At 39.5% G+C, this 14,297-nt stretch overlaps 1 protein-coding gene across 1 annotated transcript in view; it reads right to left on the reverse strand.

Moving 5' to 3' along the window:
- LOC107550627 (cAMP-regulated phosphoprotein 19-like) overlaps window positions 1-6,683 on the reverse strand; it is a 17,951-nt gene extending 11,268 nt beyond the window's left edge. Inside the window, exons 1-3 of the mRNA XM_016231955.1 lie at window positions 6,663-6,683; window positions 6,520-6,589; window positions 3,415-3,551 (exon numbers count right to left, since the gene is read on the reverse strand). Of these exons, the coding sequence (XP_016087441.1) occupies window positions 3,415-3,551; window positions 6,520-6,589; window positions 6,663-6,683 (228 nt within the window). The remainder of the gene's footprint in view (window positions 1-3,414; window positions 3,552-6,519; window positions 6,590-6,662) is intronic.
- Between the last annotated feature and the right edge of the window lie 7,614 nt (window positions 6,684-14,297).

Consider the following 14,297-nt stretch of genomic DNA (forward strand, 5'->3'; position numbering starts at 1 on the left):
ATATATATAGAGACACACCTGTATATATATATATATATATATATATATATATATATATATATATATATATACATTAATTTATAAGTATTAATTTTTAAATGTTTGGTGATGTTTCCCTTCCTTCATTTTCACTTCAATGCACTTTTTGACTTTTTCATCCTACAGCAGTTTCCTATAGGTATAGATTTACTGAAAAGCAGCAGCCTACAGATGCCTTTTAGATTCATGACTGATCTGGGTACAGGTATTTAAGACCACAGCATATTGTGCAGCGTTCTTTCATGAGTTGGGTGATTCAAGAATCCAAGACAAATCATGATATTCAGCAGAGAGCTTTCATTTGCTCTTTGGGATCCAGATTCAATCTATATTACACATAATTATACAATGTCCAGCACAGAATATTAGTTCATGTTAGGTCATTATGTGTCAATTAAATAATGTTAACATTTACTAACTGTGTTAGTATTTGTCTAAATTAACATTCATTAACCTTAATAAATGCTGTATTTTAATGTTGACTAATGTAGTACTTGGGGTTGCTGAGATGTTGCTGCACACATTATTTTAAGATATTTTAAGGCAGGGGTGGGCAAACTTGGCCCTTCCAGGCCACTTTCCTTCAGAGTTTAGCTCCAACCCTAATCAAACACACCTGAACCAGCTAATCATTGCCTTTAAGACCAGTGGTTCCCAACCCTGGTCCTGGAGGCACCCCAACACTGCACATTTTGCATGTCTCCTTTCTCTGCCGCACCAATTTCAGGTCTTGAAGTCTCTACTAATGAGCTGATGACCTGAATCAGGTGTGTTTGATTAAGGAGACATGCAAAACATGCAGTGTTGGGGTGCCTCCAGGACCAGTGTTGGGAACCACTGTTCAAGACTACTAGAAGGCTACAGGCAGGTGAGTTTTATCGGGGTTGGATCAAATCTCTGCAGGAAAGTGGCCTGGAAGGGCCAAGTTTGCTCATCACTGTTTTAAGGTTTTAAATATAATATGTGCCTAATAAGTACTAATATCCAACATGCTAGTAATATGCTAACAGCCAATATTCTAGTAATATGCATGCTAATTAAGCTACTTGAGAGAATTGGTCCTTATATAAAGTGTTATCATTCTAGTTACATTTTTGCTTTTATAGGAATATTTAATTCCTTCATTAGGAACCTATGTCTGATCATTAGTTAAAGGGTTATAGCTAATGCTATTTAATAGGCCCCTTCATGCTTGCTATTCTTTAAGTAGAAGTAATATTATCAGAATAATATAAAATGTAACAGTTTGCTATTAGTCAGATAAACATGTATTATGCCAAGTTAATTCAGAGATAATCAATACAAGACATCAAATTCTCAAAGGTAAGTCTATTTGTAAAAGATTCATACCTGACTTCCGGAAGAATTGTATGGAAAACACTCCACACTATGGACTCATCTGGTTACAGAATTGTCTTTTGCAACTTTTCCTTAAGGACTCATAACATCCTCCAAATGGAGGCAGAAACTAACAATTGGAATTTGCATTGATCAAGGCCTAGACATGGAGAGTTTACACCTTCACATTTACACATTTCAAACATGACTGTGAATGTCACTTGTATTCATGTAGAACGTTAAATTTTGCAATGGACCATTTTGAGTGAACTGGGTGAACAGAAGGATGGGTAAAGGGAAGATGAAGGAGCAAATGTGAAGGAAGGATAGGTGAGAAAGAAGCTTTTCTGCATCTTCTCTTAGTGAGATGCTGTATGTTAATACGCCGTGTTTGTATTGTCCGTATCTCAGGAGACCAAAGTGTCTTGAGGTTCTTCCAGCCTTACAGAAGCTGTCAGGGTCTGGCGTCTGGTGTTCTCCCTCTCTCCTCCAGAGGGCGCCATCTCCCGGACTCCCATTCCCCAAACCCCCTACACCTGTTCACCCATTACACCAATTCCCCAAACTCCACACACCTGTTCAGTCACCCACTCATCACACTCACCCTCAGCGGTGCCCCGTTGTCACTGACTATATCTTCTCCTCTCACTCACCACTCGGCCTGGCTGTATTGTGTGTATGTAATGGTGTTCGTCGTCCTTAGACCTGTTTTTTGTTTTGCCTTGTCGGCCTTTCTGTTGGGAATAAAGTAAGTTTTCACCTGCATTTGGACCCAGACCCTATTTTTCCACGGTGCCCCTTACCGGCCGTGACAGAAGCAGTGTTAATTTTAAGCACATTTTGATTTAGTTTTAGCCATAGTCTTTTGACTAAAATGCCATTTAGTTTTAGTCATATTTTAGTCATCTGAATTGTTTTTAGTTTTAATCTAGTTTTAGTAGAATAAATATCATACGATTTTAGTTGACTAAATCTTCAGTAAATTTAGTCGGCTAAAATCTAATGGGTTTAGTTACAGTGTAATGCATTTATTAAGCATTTCTCTAAAATTTCCAAACTCATTATATAGGTTTGATATTAAGGTTTTATCATGATAGACACCGATTTAACTGCGGTGACACACAACATGCCTTTATGTTAAAATGAAATAAAACCACTTCTCATAAAGAACAAGAACATGGTCTTCTTTTTAATGAAATATCAATGGTTATATAGGCTAATTATGCATTCTTTATAGCAACTTGTTTACCGTATTCTTTATTCTTTCAAGCAGACATATTTATTTCTATAAATAAATTTAGATTAATCTTTAGGGCTTCTAAAGTTTTTCAGTCAAGAGCAGTGAGTGATTTTCTGTCTTTCTGTTGTTGCTTGATTAATATCAATGACTCGAACAATAGGAACTAAATTAGGCTGCTGTCCCTTTAAAACCGAATGCACCTACTGTTTACGTTCACTTAAGACGTAATCAACTGTTTACGTGAATACTCATCAAAACGGACAATTCGAAATCATTTTGTGTGCAATTCTCCGTTCATGCGATGCGAGAGAGTACTCACGAGCTGTGAGACGCACTTTCTGTGTGTGTGTGCGTATGCTTCAGTGTCTGCTCTCAGAAAACAGTGTCGTCAGATTTATCCAGTGGTGGGCCGTCAGGGCCAGCAAAGCCTTCTCTGCTGGCCTAAACACTATCAGAATCACTGATTTAGTTTTAATATATTTTTCCATGAATGTGTATTAAATTATTTCCAATAGTCTATTCTCTTCAGTTCATAGCGTTTCTCTTGGTTGCACTGCTTCCAGTGCTTTTATCCAATCATATTTCAGCAATCGTGTTGCCAGGGTCAAAGAAATCGGCCTTAAGTCCTTCAGAATCAACAGTGCTGGCATCTGTTAGCTTAAATCAATGGCAATGAAACCGTTGCTTTAATCAATCAGATTTCGAGTTGGCAGCACCAGCAGTCGTCAGCATTTTCCCACTGGATTTATCTATATGTCTGCTCTTCTCTGACTTCTCTTAATCCCACAATGTTTTACATTGACTGTGGAAAGAAGAGGACCACTAGCAGTAGCAGTAACAGGAGGCATAGCAGGAATTGCAGCAGCAATGTTGCGATCAATGGTATGAGAACACTCACTAACAGGAGCAGCAATATTTGGAGCGATAGCAGGAGCTGCAATAGTAGCATTAGCAAAAACACATTTACAAAGCATTAAAAATAATAGAGTGTTTAAAAGATCAATTGAAACTGGGCAATAAATACAATAAAGTGGGTAAAAGATAAAATAAAGAGGACTGTATCCCGAGTAAAAGCAGCAGCACAATGGATTATAGAAGCAACAAAAAAAGTATTCAGCACATTAGCATATTTGGAGCATCAGGATTAGCAGCAACAGCAGCAGGGGTATTTGCATAAATAGCAATAGCAGCATCAGGATTAGCAGCAATAGGAAAAGCAGTAGCAGGATTAGCATCTGGATTAATTGGAGGATTACTGGGACTCGTGCTAGTACTTGTGGCAGGAGCAGCACTTTTTTGACTGCACTGGAGAGGACAATCACAAGCAGTATTGTTACCAATTATAGTTTTTTTTTTTTGCTTTTTGTTTTATTGTTACTTCTGTGGATGTTTTTATTTAGCTGTTTGTTGTTGTTTCTCTCTCTGTTCATATGGTTTCTGCTGCACTACCGCTCTGACAAAAACTGATCATGTTAATCAAGAAGAAGGCCAGCATAAAAGCCAGCTGGTGAATCCAAAAGAGAGACTCAGAACTTGTATACCTACAGGGACTCTTCATTTACATCAGTCATCATTTTTATGTATCTTATTTCTTTTAGCCATCTATTATTGTGGATTCAGTGTTGTGCTAATATTGTGAGGTCAGTGTTCTGCTATTGTTCTGTGTACTGTATTGTCTTGAGGCTGGATTTTACAGGAACCTTTTCTGTTGTAAATGTTGTAAGTAAGGAGGTGGGTTCCATTTTCTCCTGTCTATCTGAGTTACCCAAAGAGTCAGGGAAGTTAAATTTTTGTTTTGTCTGGAAATCCAGACAAATTTCCAGCGACAATTGTTCCTGGCTCCCTCCTGAAATCTCCTGTGTCTCCCCTCTTGGGTTTCCAGTGTCTTTGTATACCCTTCATCATTGACTACGTTTACATGGACATCAGTAATCTAATTATTTACCTTATTCTAAATAAGACAATATTATGATTATGGTGTTTACATGAGTTGCTTTTAGAATATTCCTTTTATGTTCCCGTTTTACATGTTATAGTACATAGTTCGATTAATGGCACACGCCATCCGATGTCCCCTCCGGAATTTCACGTATAAACATATAGTTCGTATTCGTGATGATGCCATGTACAGTTTTGGGTGTTTCATTTGTGATTTTATGAAAGCTTCAAGTGCAGTTAATTATTTGTACGTGCATACAGACGACAGCGGTGTTGAAGCTCTTTATTTGCCGTCAAACCATTGACCACTGCCGTGTATGTATCCTGTCGCAAAATGCGGCGAAAAGTCCTACATGACGGTAATAATGTGATTAAGGTGTTTACATATCTATACTGCACTTCAGTAATGCGACTAAAATAGGAATACTCCACACGTCTTAATTCGATTTCTGTTTAATTCGAATATGACTTTAGCCGGATTAAGGTAATCAAAAATCTCTGTTTACATGGTAGATTCTTAATCAGAGTATTGTCTTAATCATATTAATATCGGATTATTGTTGTCCATGTAAACGTACTCAATGTCACAGAGAGCGCCTCCATGATTCCCTCTTCTGGCCATCAGAGGGCTCCATCACCGGAGTACTTATCAGTCCTTCCCTCACTACATTTTTCATAAGCCCCATACCTGGCACTGATCATCCACTCTCACCTGAACCTCATTACCTTGGCTTCATATTGCATGCTCTTCCCTAAGCTTTTTGCGAAGTCTTGCTTTGCCACAGAGAAACATTACTGAGCGGTCCTAATCTTTCTCAGACTGTCTATTGCAGTGATGGGCAAATTTGGCCCTCCAAGGCCACTTTCCTGCAGAGATTGGATCCAACCCTGATAAAACTCACCTGCCTGTAGCCTTCTAGTAGTCTTGAAGACAATGATTAGCTGGTTCAGGTGTGTTTGATTAGGGTTGGAGCTGAACTCTGAAGAAAAGTGGCCTGGAAGGGCCAAGTTTGCCCACCCCTGGTCTATTGCTTCTACCACGCCTGCCTCTCGTATTGGAACTTTTGCTGCCTGCCCTTTGGACCTTTTGTTACCTTTGTTGGATATTGTTATTGTTAGCCGCCAGCCCTGATTTACGCTTGTCTCTGCCCTATGTCTGATCGCTGCCTGCCCCGACCTAACGCCTGTTTAATTTTTATGATTCTGTCTGCTCTGCTCTACTGCCTTGCCTGTGTCTTGACCACTACTTGTATGACTAGTGATGGGAAACCGAAGCTTTCTGAACCGTTTGATGCTTTCATGAAATTGTGCCGAAAACGGTTCATTACTCGAAGATTTTAACACAGTGCGCATTAGCGACATCTGGTGGTCAGACTTGGTTTCTCCACCAAATCTAACAAAACATCGCGGAGATACGCCAACTCGTGCCATGCGTAGTCCAGTCAATGGATTCACATATTGATCAATAGTATAAAATATACAAGTGTGTGATTATAATTAATAATTGACGTGAGTAGTAGCAAAAATATTTTGGGTGAGCTGTTCGGGGTCTCTGAGACCCCAGCTATAGAACATGATAAAATGCAATAGAGGTGTGATGTGCATTCAGTTTCTGTGTTGAGGTTATTCTAAACTAGTCTACTGAATCCCAAATAAGTGCACACACACACACACACACAACCAAGTCAATGTAAAGTCAAACACAAAGATTTTTTTCAAACCAGCTGTCCCGACCTTCCAATACAGCATGACGTTCGAAGCTTCAAATGTCATCAATCACGTGGTGTTGTCATTTCGATACAAGCATCGGCACAGTGTGTGATACAATAGTGCTTTGAAAACTGCATCGGAGCCTCGGTATCAATCGTCCCATCACTATGTATGACCTCGACTCTAATAAAGCTGGAAATGGATCCCTGCCGTAGTGATGAATCATTACAATCATACTCACCTGCTCCACTTACCACTTCCCAGCTTCTGGAATCCCCCGATCTCCTGTAAACGGTATCCGTTCTCTCGTCCTCCTTCAGGTAACTTGGTAAAGAGATATAGACTCTGTTATTCACCTGCCAACTCCTACGCATGTTTGAATATCTGCATTGCTTACCTGTTTACCACCATCATTCATATGTTCAATACATTTACCTGTCTACTGTAGTTCACTAACATTGCTGTCTCCGAATCTGGTATCATGTTACAGTCTGGAGAGCACATATGTCCTGCTTGGTGCTGTTCCCAAACCAGGCTGTAATGTTGCCTGTCAGGATGATATTGTTGGTATAGGTGTAGAAGTATTTAGCACATTAGAGTGGTGGTTCCCAACCATGTTCCTGGAGCCCCCCAACACTGCACATTTCTCCTTTCTCTGACAAACTAATTTCAGGTCTTGGAGTCTCTACTAATGAGGTGATGACTTGATTCAGGGATGTTTTATTAAAAAGACCAGGATGGCTGGGAACCACTGCCTTAGAGGGCAGTTTAAATTCTTGAAGTGTCTGAGGTGGTAACAATGCTGACGGGTCTTCTTCACCAGGGTGTTAATATGGCAGGACCTTGACAGATCATGCATGATGGTATCAGAAACTGTCCACTCTCTCCACTAAAGCACCGTTGATCATAAAGGGGGTGATAGCTCTTTTGCATTGTGCTGAAGTCCATCATCAGTTCCTTGGTCTTCCTGACATTCACGTGGAGGCTGTTGTCCTGGCACCAGTCCTCCAGACATTTGATCTCCTCCAGGGAGGTCTTTTCAATGTTATCTGAGATTAGGCCCACCACAACAGCATTGTTGGTTGAGCAATTTTGACAATAAGCAAACTGTAATGGATCTAAGGTGTCGGGATTGAATGGCGCTTCAACCCACCAAAAGGGGACAGGGTGTCCGCAGGTCCTTAAAAAGTCTTAAACTGTCTTAAATAACGTTTTCCTAATATATGGCCTTAATAAGTCTTAAAATGTCTTAAATTCGGATTCGATGGGTCTTAATTATTTTTGGTCTCATTACCGCTAAAATATCTTCAGTCTGACAGACCTAATGACTTTACAATCATTGGACAGACCGAAGATGTTTTCTTCCTGCAGTAAGTTACTGCATCATCAGAGAGAACTGCAGAAAGTTAGCAGAATAAAAGCTTGCGCTGAGGCTCACTCTGTTTGTCTCGAGACTTCAGAACAAATGAGCGTAACAGCACACATAGACTCAGAAGAAACACACTGAGGTAAAAATTCTGAATGTTTAGTTTATTCATAACATGATATAGTTAAGTAACACCATGACAAGTGAGCTATTTTACTCAATATTCTCACGACGCAAAAAAAAACAAACATTCAAAACACCTACAGCTCTGCCTGATCACTGCATGATTCAGTCTATTAAAATACATTCGATGTCCAAATTATTAAACCTGGCGAAGATAGATGCCGATGACCAGCTGGTGGCCGCACAATAGAAATCCCACTGGACCAAGCCCAGGAGGAGGCCATTCCTCTGGTGGAGTGGGCTCTCACACCTATAGGACACTGCAAGCCAAAGCCAAGGCTATAGCATCCACTATCCAGCGAGATGCTTTGTAACCAGCAGCCTTTTAGAGCGGCCTCCGAAGCATGCAAAGAGCTGCTCTGAGTGCCTAAACAAGCCAGTGCACTCAACATACACTCTAAGGGTGTGTTCACACTTGTCATGTTTGGTTTGATTAAAACAAACTCTGGTGTGATTGCTCTGTTAGTGAGGTTAATTTGAGTAAGTGTGAATGCTGCCATCGAACCCTGGTGTGCACCAAACAAGCAGACCGAGACGCTGAATGAGTGGTGAACCCAAAACAAAATGAGCAGAGTGCAAACATGTAGCAATGTGGAGGTAAAGTGCCTTTTATGAGCTCATCTTGAATTCTATGCGACCAAAAATAAGATCATATGTACATGCAACAATGAGCGTGTTTATTCCAGCAGATGGCATTAGGTGTATTAAAGTGGCACTGAGCAGACTGATCGATGAATGGGTACCAATTCCAAAACAACTTGAGTAAAAGTATTAGAGTATCTGATTTTAACAGTACTTAAGTATTTTACTTATACTAAATATATAGGCTCAAAGATGCACTAGTCAAAGAGACATGCCAGTGAAAATTATAGATGCGTACAGCACTCAGTTTCTCCAGCAGTACACTAACTGAACTGAGAATAGTCTCTTTCTGTAGCGGCGGACCCTTGGGTATGATGGTCGAAACTTTACTGATGATTTCATGAATGTATATACTGTATATCTCACATTTATAGATGTGTCTATAGGATATGGATTCTAAAAATCACCATAAGAGCTGAACAAAACAACAAAGCATTAATGTACATTAAACGCTTCTATAAACCATACACCTGTCTGTATTATTTATATATTATATTAGCATTGAAATGTATATTTTTGCAAAAAAAAAGAAGAATAATAATACACTAAAAATGCATTAAGCAAATTTTGCCAAACAATGTGGATTTTTGAAAGCACCAAAACAAACACACCCATAACCCAACAGGACCTCGCCCCTATTTTGATAACTTCTTCCCATACAACCCTGGCAGCGACTATGGCGGAATCTGCTATGCCTGCCAGCCGAGGGTGTCATCATTAAGTGAAAGCGATGTTTATTACTATGGTAATTCAGGTCGAATGTGTTTGGTAGTGATGCTGAAGCGTTCTGAACCAGTGAAGCTTTCAACACAATAGTATCGGGGGAAAAAAGTTAATCACTCGAAGCTTTACAACACGGTTTATGTTGTTACCATCTAGTAGTCATAAAAAATGAATAACTCCTCCCAGGTAGCCAGCGGAATCAGGCCGAAGTATCGGCTCACTCGGCTGTGTGCTGGCAGTGGCTCGCCAGAAGTGAGCCAGCTCTGGCCCAGTAATGGTTGCCAGATTTGGCTAGGCTTTGGATCTGCAGATCTGGCCCGATTCTGGTCGAGAAACGGCACATTTAGCCACATTCAGCCCGACTATAGGCCATAAGTGTCAGTCCCAAAAATGTAAAAAAAAAAAATCAGTTTTTACTCCTTGTGTGAATATTTGGTCCCCACAATATAGGGGTTAAACATGTACACACACAATAAATTAATTAGGCTGAATTCCAAAATTCCAAGATTATTTTTTAAAACAAAATGCTTTAGTGTTGTCAAGCTTTCTCCCTGTTAATGTTATTTATTTAATTACTATTTTAATTAATAATTCTATTCATTTTTAGGCTGACCTCAAATGGATTTTGCATATAATTAAAATATGCTCCCTTCATTTAAATTATACACTTTCTGACTGTGTGTAATTGTTCTACACCCCAAAAATAGAATGGTATCTGGCTGTAACAGAGCTAATAAAATGCTTTCACTAGGTCTCCCCTTTATAACACCATTTTCAGGCTTGACCTCAGAATGAAGTGGTAAACTTTGACAAAATATGATTTCAAATGTAATATATATATATATATATATACATTTTTTTTCTTAATTTGCCAGGGAAATATAACGGGAGGTATAACGTGACTTAAATGTACATCTCAAATGATAAAAAAAATAAATGAGTAAAATAGATATAAATATAACTTTGACTATTTTACACCTCACGTGCGAAGCCCGCGAAAGAACCAGAGGTTATATAAACTGCGGTCCATCAAATCACGCGCACAGCCGGACTCCCTTTTGACTGAGCGGACATCACTTGGGAGAGCTTTTCTGAGGTAAAGTATTTTTTGTGTACTGTACATAAGTATAACATTTATGGACTGTCATTTAAATGTACCACATCTAAAGCCTACTGTTCACATGACCGAGTCTTTCCGTCTTTATTTTCTACGGGCCGCTCTTCAGCACCGTTAATTACCGTTAATCTGTATGAAGTGATTTGCGACAATGGCGCAGAATTGCTAGAAATTAGAATTGAGAAAACCTCCTTTCGTTTTACATTTATGTCGGTAAAGGTAACGTCAGCCAAAAAATATATTCATTTGACAATTTTCATTAATAATATTTTCACACTTAAGCAGTAGCTGTGTCTCATCAAAGTCAGAACAACACCTGCTCCAGGTTGGTGCAGGCTTTGCTTTTCTCACCAATCACCAGGCATTTGGTAAAGCTGTTGGAGCAATTGATGGATGCCATGTGAGAATAAAACTACCAGCTGGCCCTGACGTTATAAAAACAGAAAGCTGTTTGCCTCCATCCTGCTTCAAGGGATATGCGACCATCAAGGGGCATTTTTAGACATTTTTGTAGGGTACCCCGGGAGTGTCCACGACTCACGGGTGCTTAAGAACAGCCCCATTTACAAACAGGCAAAGTATCCACCTCAGGGCTTTTTCCTCCTCGGCGATGGTGGGTACCCCTGCACAGAGAAGCCAATCGCAATCATGACACTATTTAAGAATCCAGCCTCACCAGCTACTCAGCGCTTCAATGCACATCTTTCCAAAGGCCGCTCAATTATTGAGCGTGCTTTTGGAATGCTGAAGACGCGATTTAGAGCCATCTTCCTTCAGGCACTTAAAAAAAAAAAAAAGTGAAGTGACATGTGGCCAAGTATGGTGACCCATACTCGGAATTAGTGCTCTGCATTTACCCATCCAAAGTGCACACACACAGCAGTGAACACACACAAACCGTGAACACACACCCGGAGCAGTGGGCAGCCATTTATGCTGCGGCGCCCGGGGAGCAGTTCCTCCTCGGCGATGGTGGGTACCCCTGCACAGAGAAGCCAATCGCAATCATGACACTATTTAAGAATCCAGCCTCACCAGCTACTCAGCGCTTCAATGCACATCTTTCCAAAGGCCGCTCAATTATTGAGCGTGCTTTTGGAATGCTGAAGACGCGATTTAGAGACATCTTCCTTCAGGCACTTAAAAAAAAAAAAAGTGAAGTGACATGTGGCCAAGTATGGTGACCCATACTCGGAATTAGTGCTCTGCATTTACCCATCCAAAGTGCACACACACAGCAGTGAACACACACAAACCGTGAACACACACCCGGAGCAGTGGGCAGCCATTTATGCTGCGGCGCCCGGGGAGCAGTTGGGGGTTCGGTGCCTTGCTCAAGGGCACCTCAGTTGTGGTATTGAAGGTGGGAGAGAGCGCTGTACATTCACTCCCCCCACCTACAATCCCTGCTGGTACGAGACTCGAACCCACAGCCTTTGGGTTATGAGTCCGACTCTCTAACCATTAGGCCACGACTTCCCCACTTGAAGTGCATCCAACATTTGCACCAAAGGTTGCATTATTTTTCTCTATATTTGATCTTTACTTAACACACAACTTCAATGTCAGATCAAATAATTTACAATTTAGGGTGACTAAATGTTTTCATATTTGTGTGTATACAGGTAATAGCTGCATGCACCATGCTACACAACATCTGCCTTGGTGTTGGCGACATTATACCACCAGACGACAGCCAAGAAGAAGAGGAAGATGATGTGGAGGCATGCAATCAAGGGGAGGCAGTATCTGGTGCAGCATGGCGTTTGAGACTGTGCAACCAACTGACTGCCTTACAGGATATCAACCAGCACCACGACTACATAAATCATCCTAATTAAAAAAGTAAGTTGAACACACTAAATACAATTTAATTTAATTTGGCTACAAATACTGATTTTATAATTAAAAGTATAATTACCCATACTTAAGTTTAATATAGTTTAAACAGCATTATAAACGGATAACTGATTATCTTTTCATGGAATTTTAAAATCCTTAACCCAGAATATATTTTTTTTCTTCTTTTGTTCTTAGGCTTACTAGGAAGTCAGCATGAGAGCTCACACAACACATGACATCTTTTTCACGATTTATCTTTTATTTTTTTTAAATGTGTAACCAAAGATATTTATTCATTAATACTGTTTAGCCATTTAGAATGTATTAATTTAAAGATTTAGTGAAATGTTGACAACAGAATTACCTTTTTAATATTTGTAAGTCACAATAGTAAGTAAATATTGTAAACATTTTTGTTACATTTTATCAATACATTTTTAGAGTAAATTAAAGAGCCTATCACTCCTCACCCTGTCTTCTGCATCTCTCCTTTCTTCCCACTCCTTCTGACGTGCCATGTCTTCCTTCAGGAGCTCAAGAAGATGATCTGATTTGTCTTTTCTCTTTCTTGGCCGTGACTGCTCTATACCTGCCCTCTCCTGCTGTTCTGCTTCCTGGGTAGGCTCAACAGAACTGCAACCTGGCTGTGGTTCGTCATCAGGCAGTGAAGAAATGAGAACGGGGAGAAATGGAAGGCCTCTGACCCAACATCTCATCCATTAGAACAAACCACGGCCAGGTTTCAGCAGTTGGCTTTCCTTTGTTCAGGCCCTCACCTGACCCTGGATGTTTGCATTCCTAAGACAAAAAAATGTTAATGGTGATGGCATAAACACTCACTCATGCCACCTCTGAGCCTCATTAAATGTCTGAAAATACACCTACGAGACACTTTTGTGTTCTTCTGTGCGCTTCTGTAGTACAAATTATTTTGCTTATACTGATTTTATATGATTGGTAACTTATTCTTCTTATTCTATTGTTTAATTAGAAAGTGTAAAAAGCTTATAAATATAAATTTTTGAATTTGACATAAAAGATGACATACTTTTAATAAAATTAGAAAAATGCCATTAAAAAAAAAAAAAAAGCCCCTGTAATAGACAATAGACTTTAAGGAGTCAAATACCACCTCGTAATTGGAAGGCAAATTTTTGATTATTGATCAGAAGGTGCTCCTGAATCTTTTGACTGTGCCAATTATCAACATAATGTATTCTATATGAATTGAAACTTAAAAAGTTAATTTTTATAGAGTTGAGAAAACTTCGACATGGGACTGTACAAGGCCTACATCTTAGCTTACCTTATACTTTTTTTTTTTTTTAATTTTTTAATTTTCTTTGCTTGTGCTGGTGTCATTTTACTGGACAGGTCCATTTTCTCCAGAATAAATCTATAATCATAAAAATAACATAAGCATAACATCACAATTTAGAGTGAAAACTCCTTACACATCCTTAGAAATAAGACTGCCCTTCTGCCTAACATAGGGGCAGAGGCGGACAGTAACTAAGTACATTTACTTGAGTATTGTACTTAAGTACACTTTTTGAGCAGCAGTATCTGTACTTTCACTCAAGTAATGGAATTGAGTACTTTGTCTGCCTCTGCATAGGGGTTGCACAATGCTGGTCCTGGAGAGCTGCTGTCCTGCAGAGTTTAGCTCCAACCTTAATCAAACACCTGAACAAGCTAATCATGGTTCTAAGGGTTACTGGAAAGCAACAGGCAGGTGAGGTTATATAAGGGTTGGAGCAAAACTGCAGGACTGGTCTAGCCTGGTCTAACATGTCCTTCTTGACAGAACTTATTTTTTCCTTTCAGGCAATAATGAGATTAATTCTGCTCAAAAAGAAGAAAGACTGATTGCCTACTTTTTAATTCTAAGATCTTACCTCCAACCATATAAGGCTGTATTTTTAGCTCCAGTGAAGAGATCAGAATGTTCCTGCCTCAATCTTATAAATGTATCCGTATATTCCTTGCTCCCTATTCAAAACCAAATTTAACAGGACTTATTTCTACATGTATTTTTACTGTTGATTTTGCCATCTTGTAGTGTTTGGTCATTTTAGATAGATTTTTTTTCATCTTTGTTTCTGAATTTGTGTGAGATAGAGCGAGCGAGAGACAGAAAAGAATCACAAGCCAATGTA

This window comes from Sinocyclocheilus grahami, unplaced genomic scaffold (assembly GCF_001515645.1).
Source record: "Sinocyclocheilus grahami isolate Dianchi unplaced genomic scaffold, SAMN03320097.WGS_v1.1 scaffold403.1, whole genome shotgun sequence".
Classification (NCBI taxonomy): domain Eukaryota; kingdom Metazoa; phylum Chordata; class Actinopteri; order Cypriniformes; family Cyprinidae; genus Sinocyclocheilus; species Sinocyclocheilus grahami.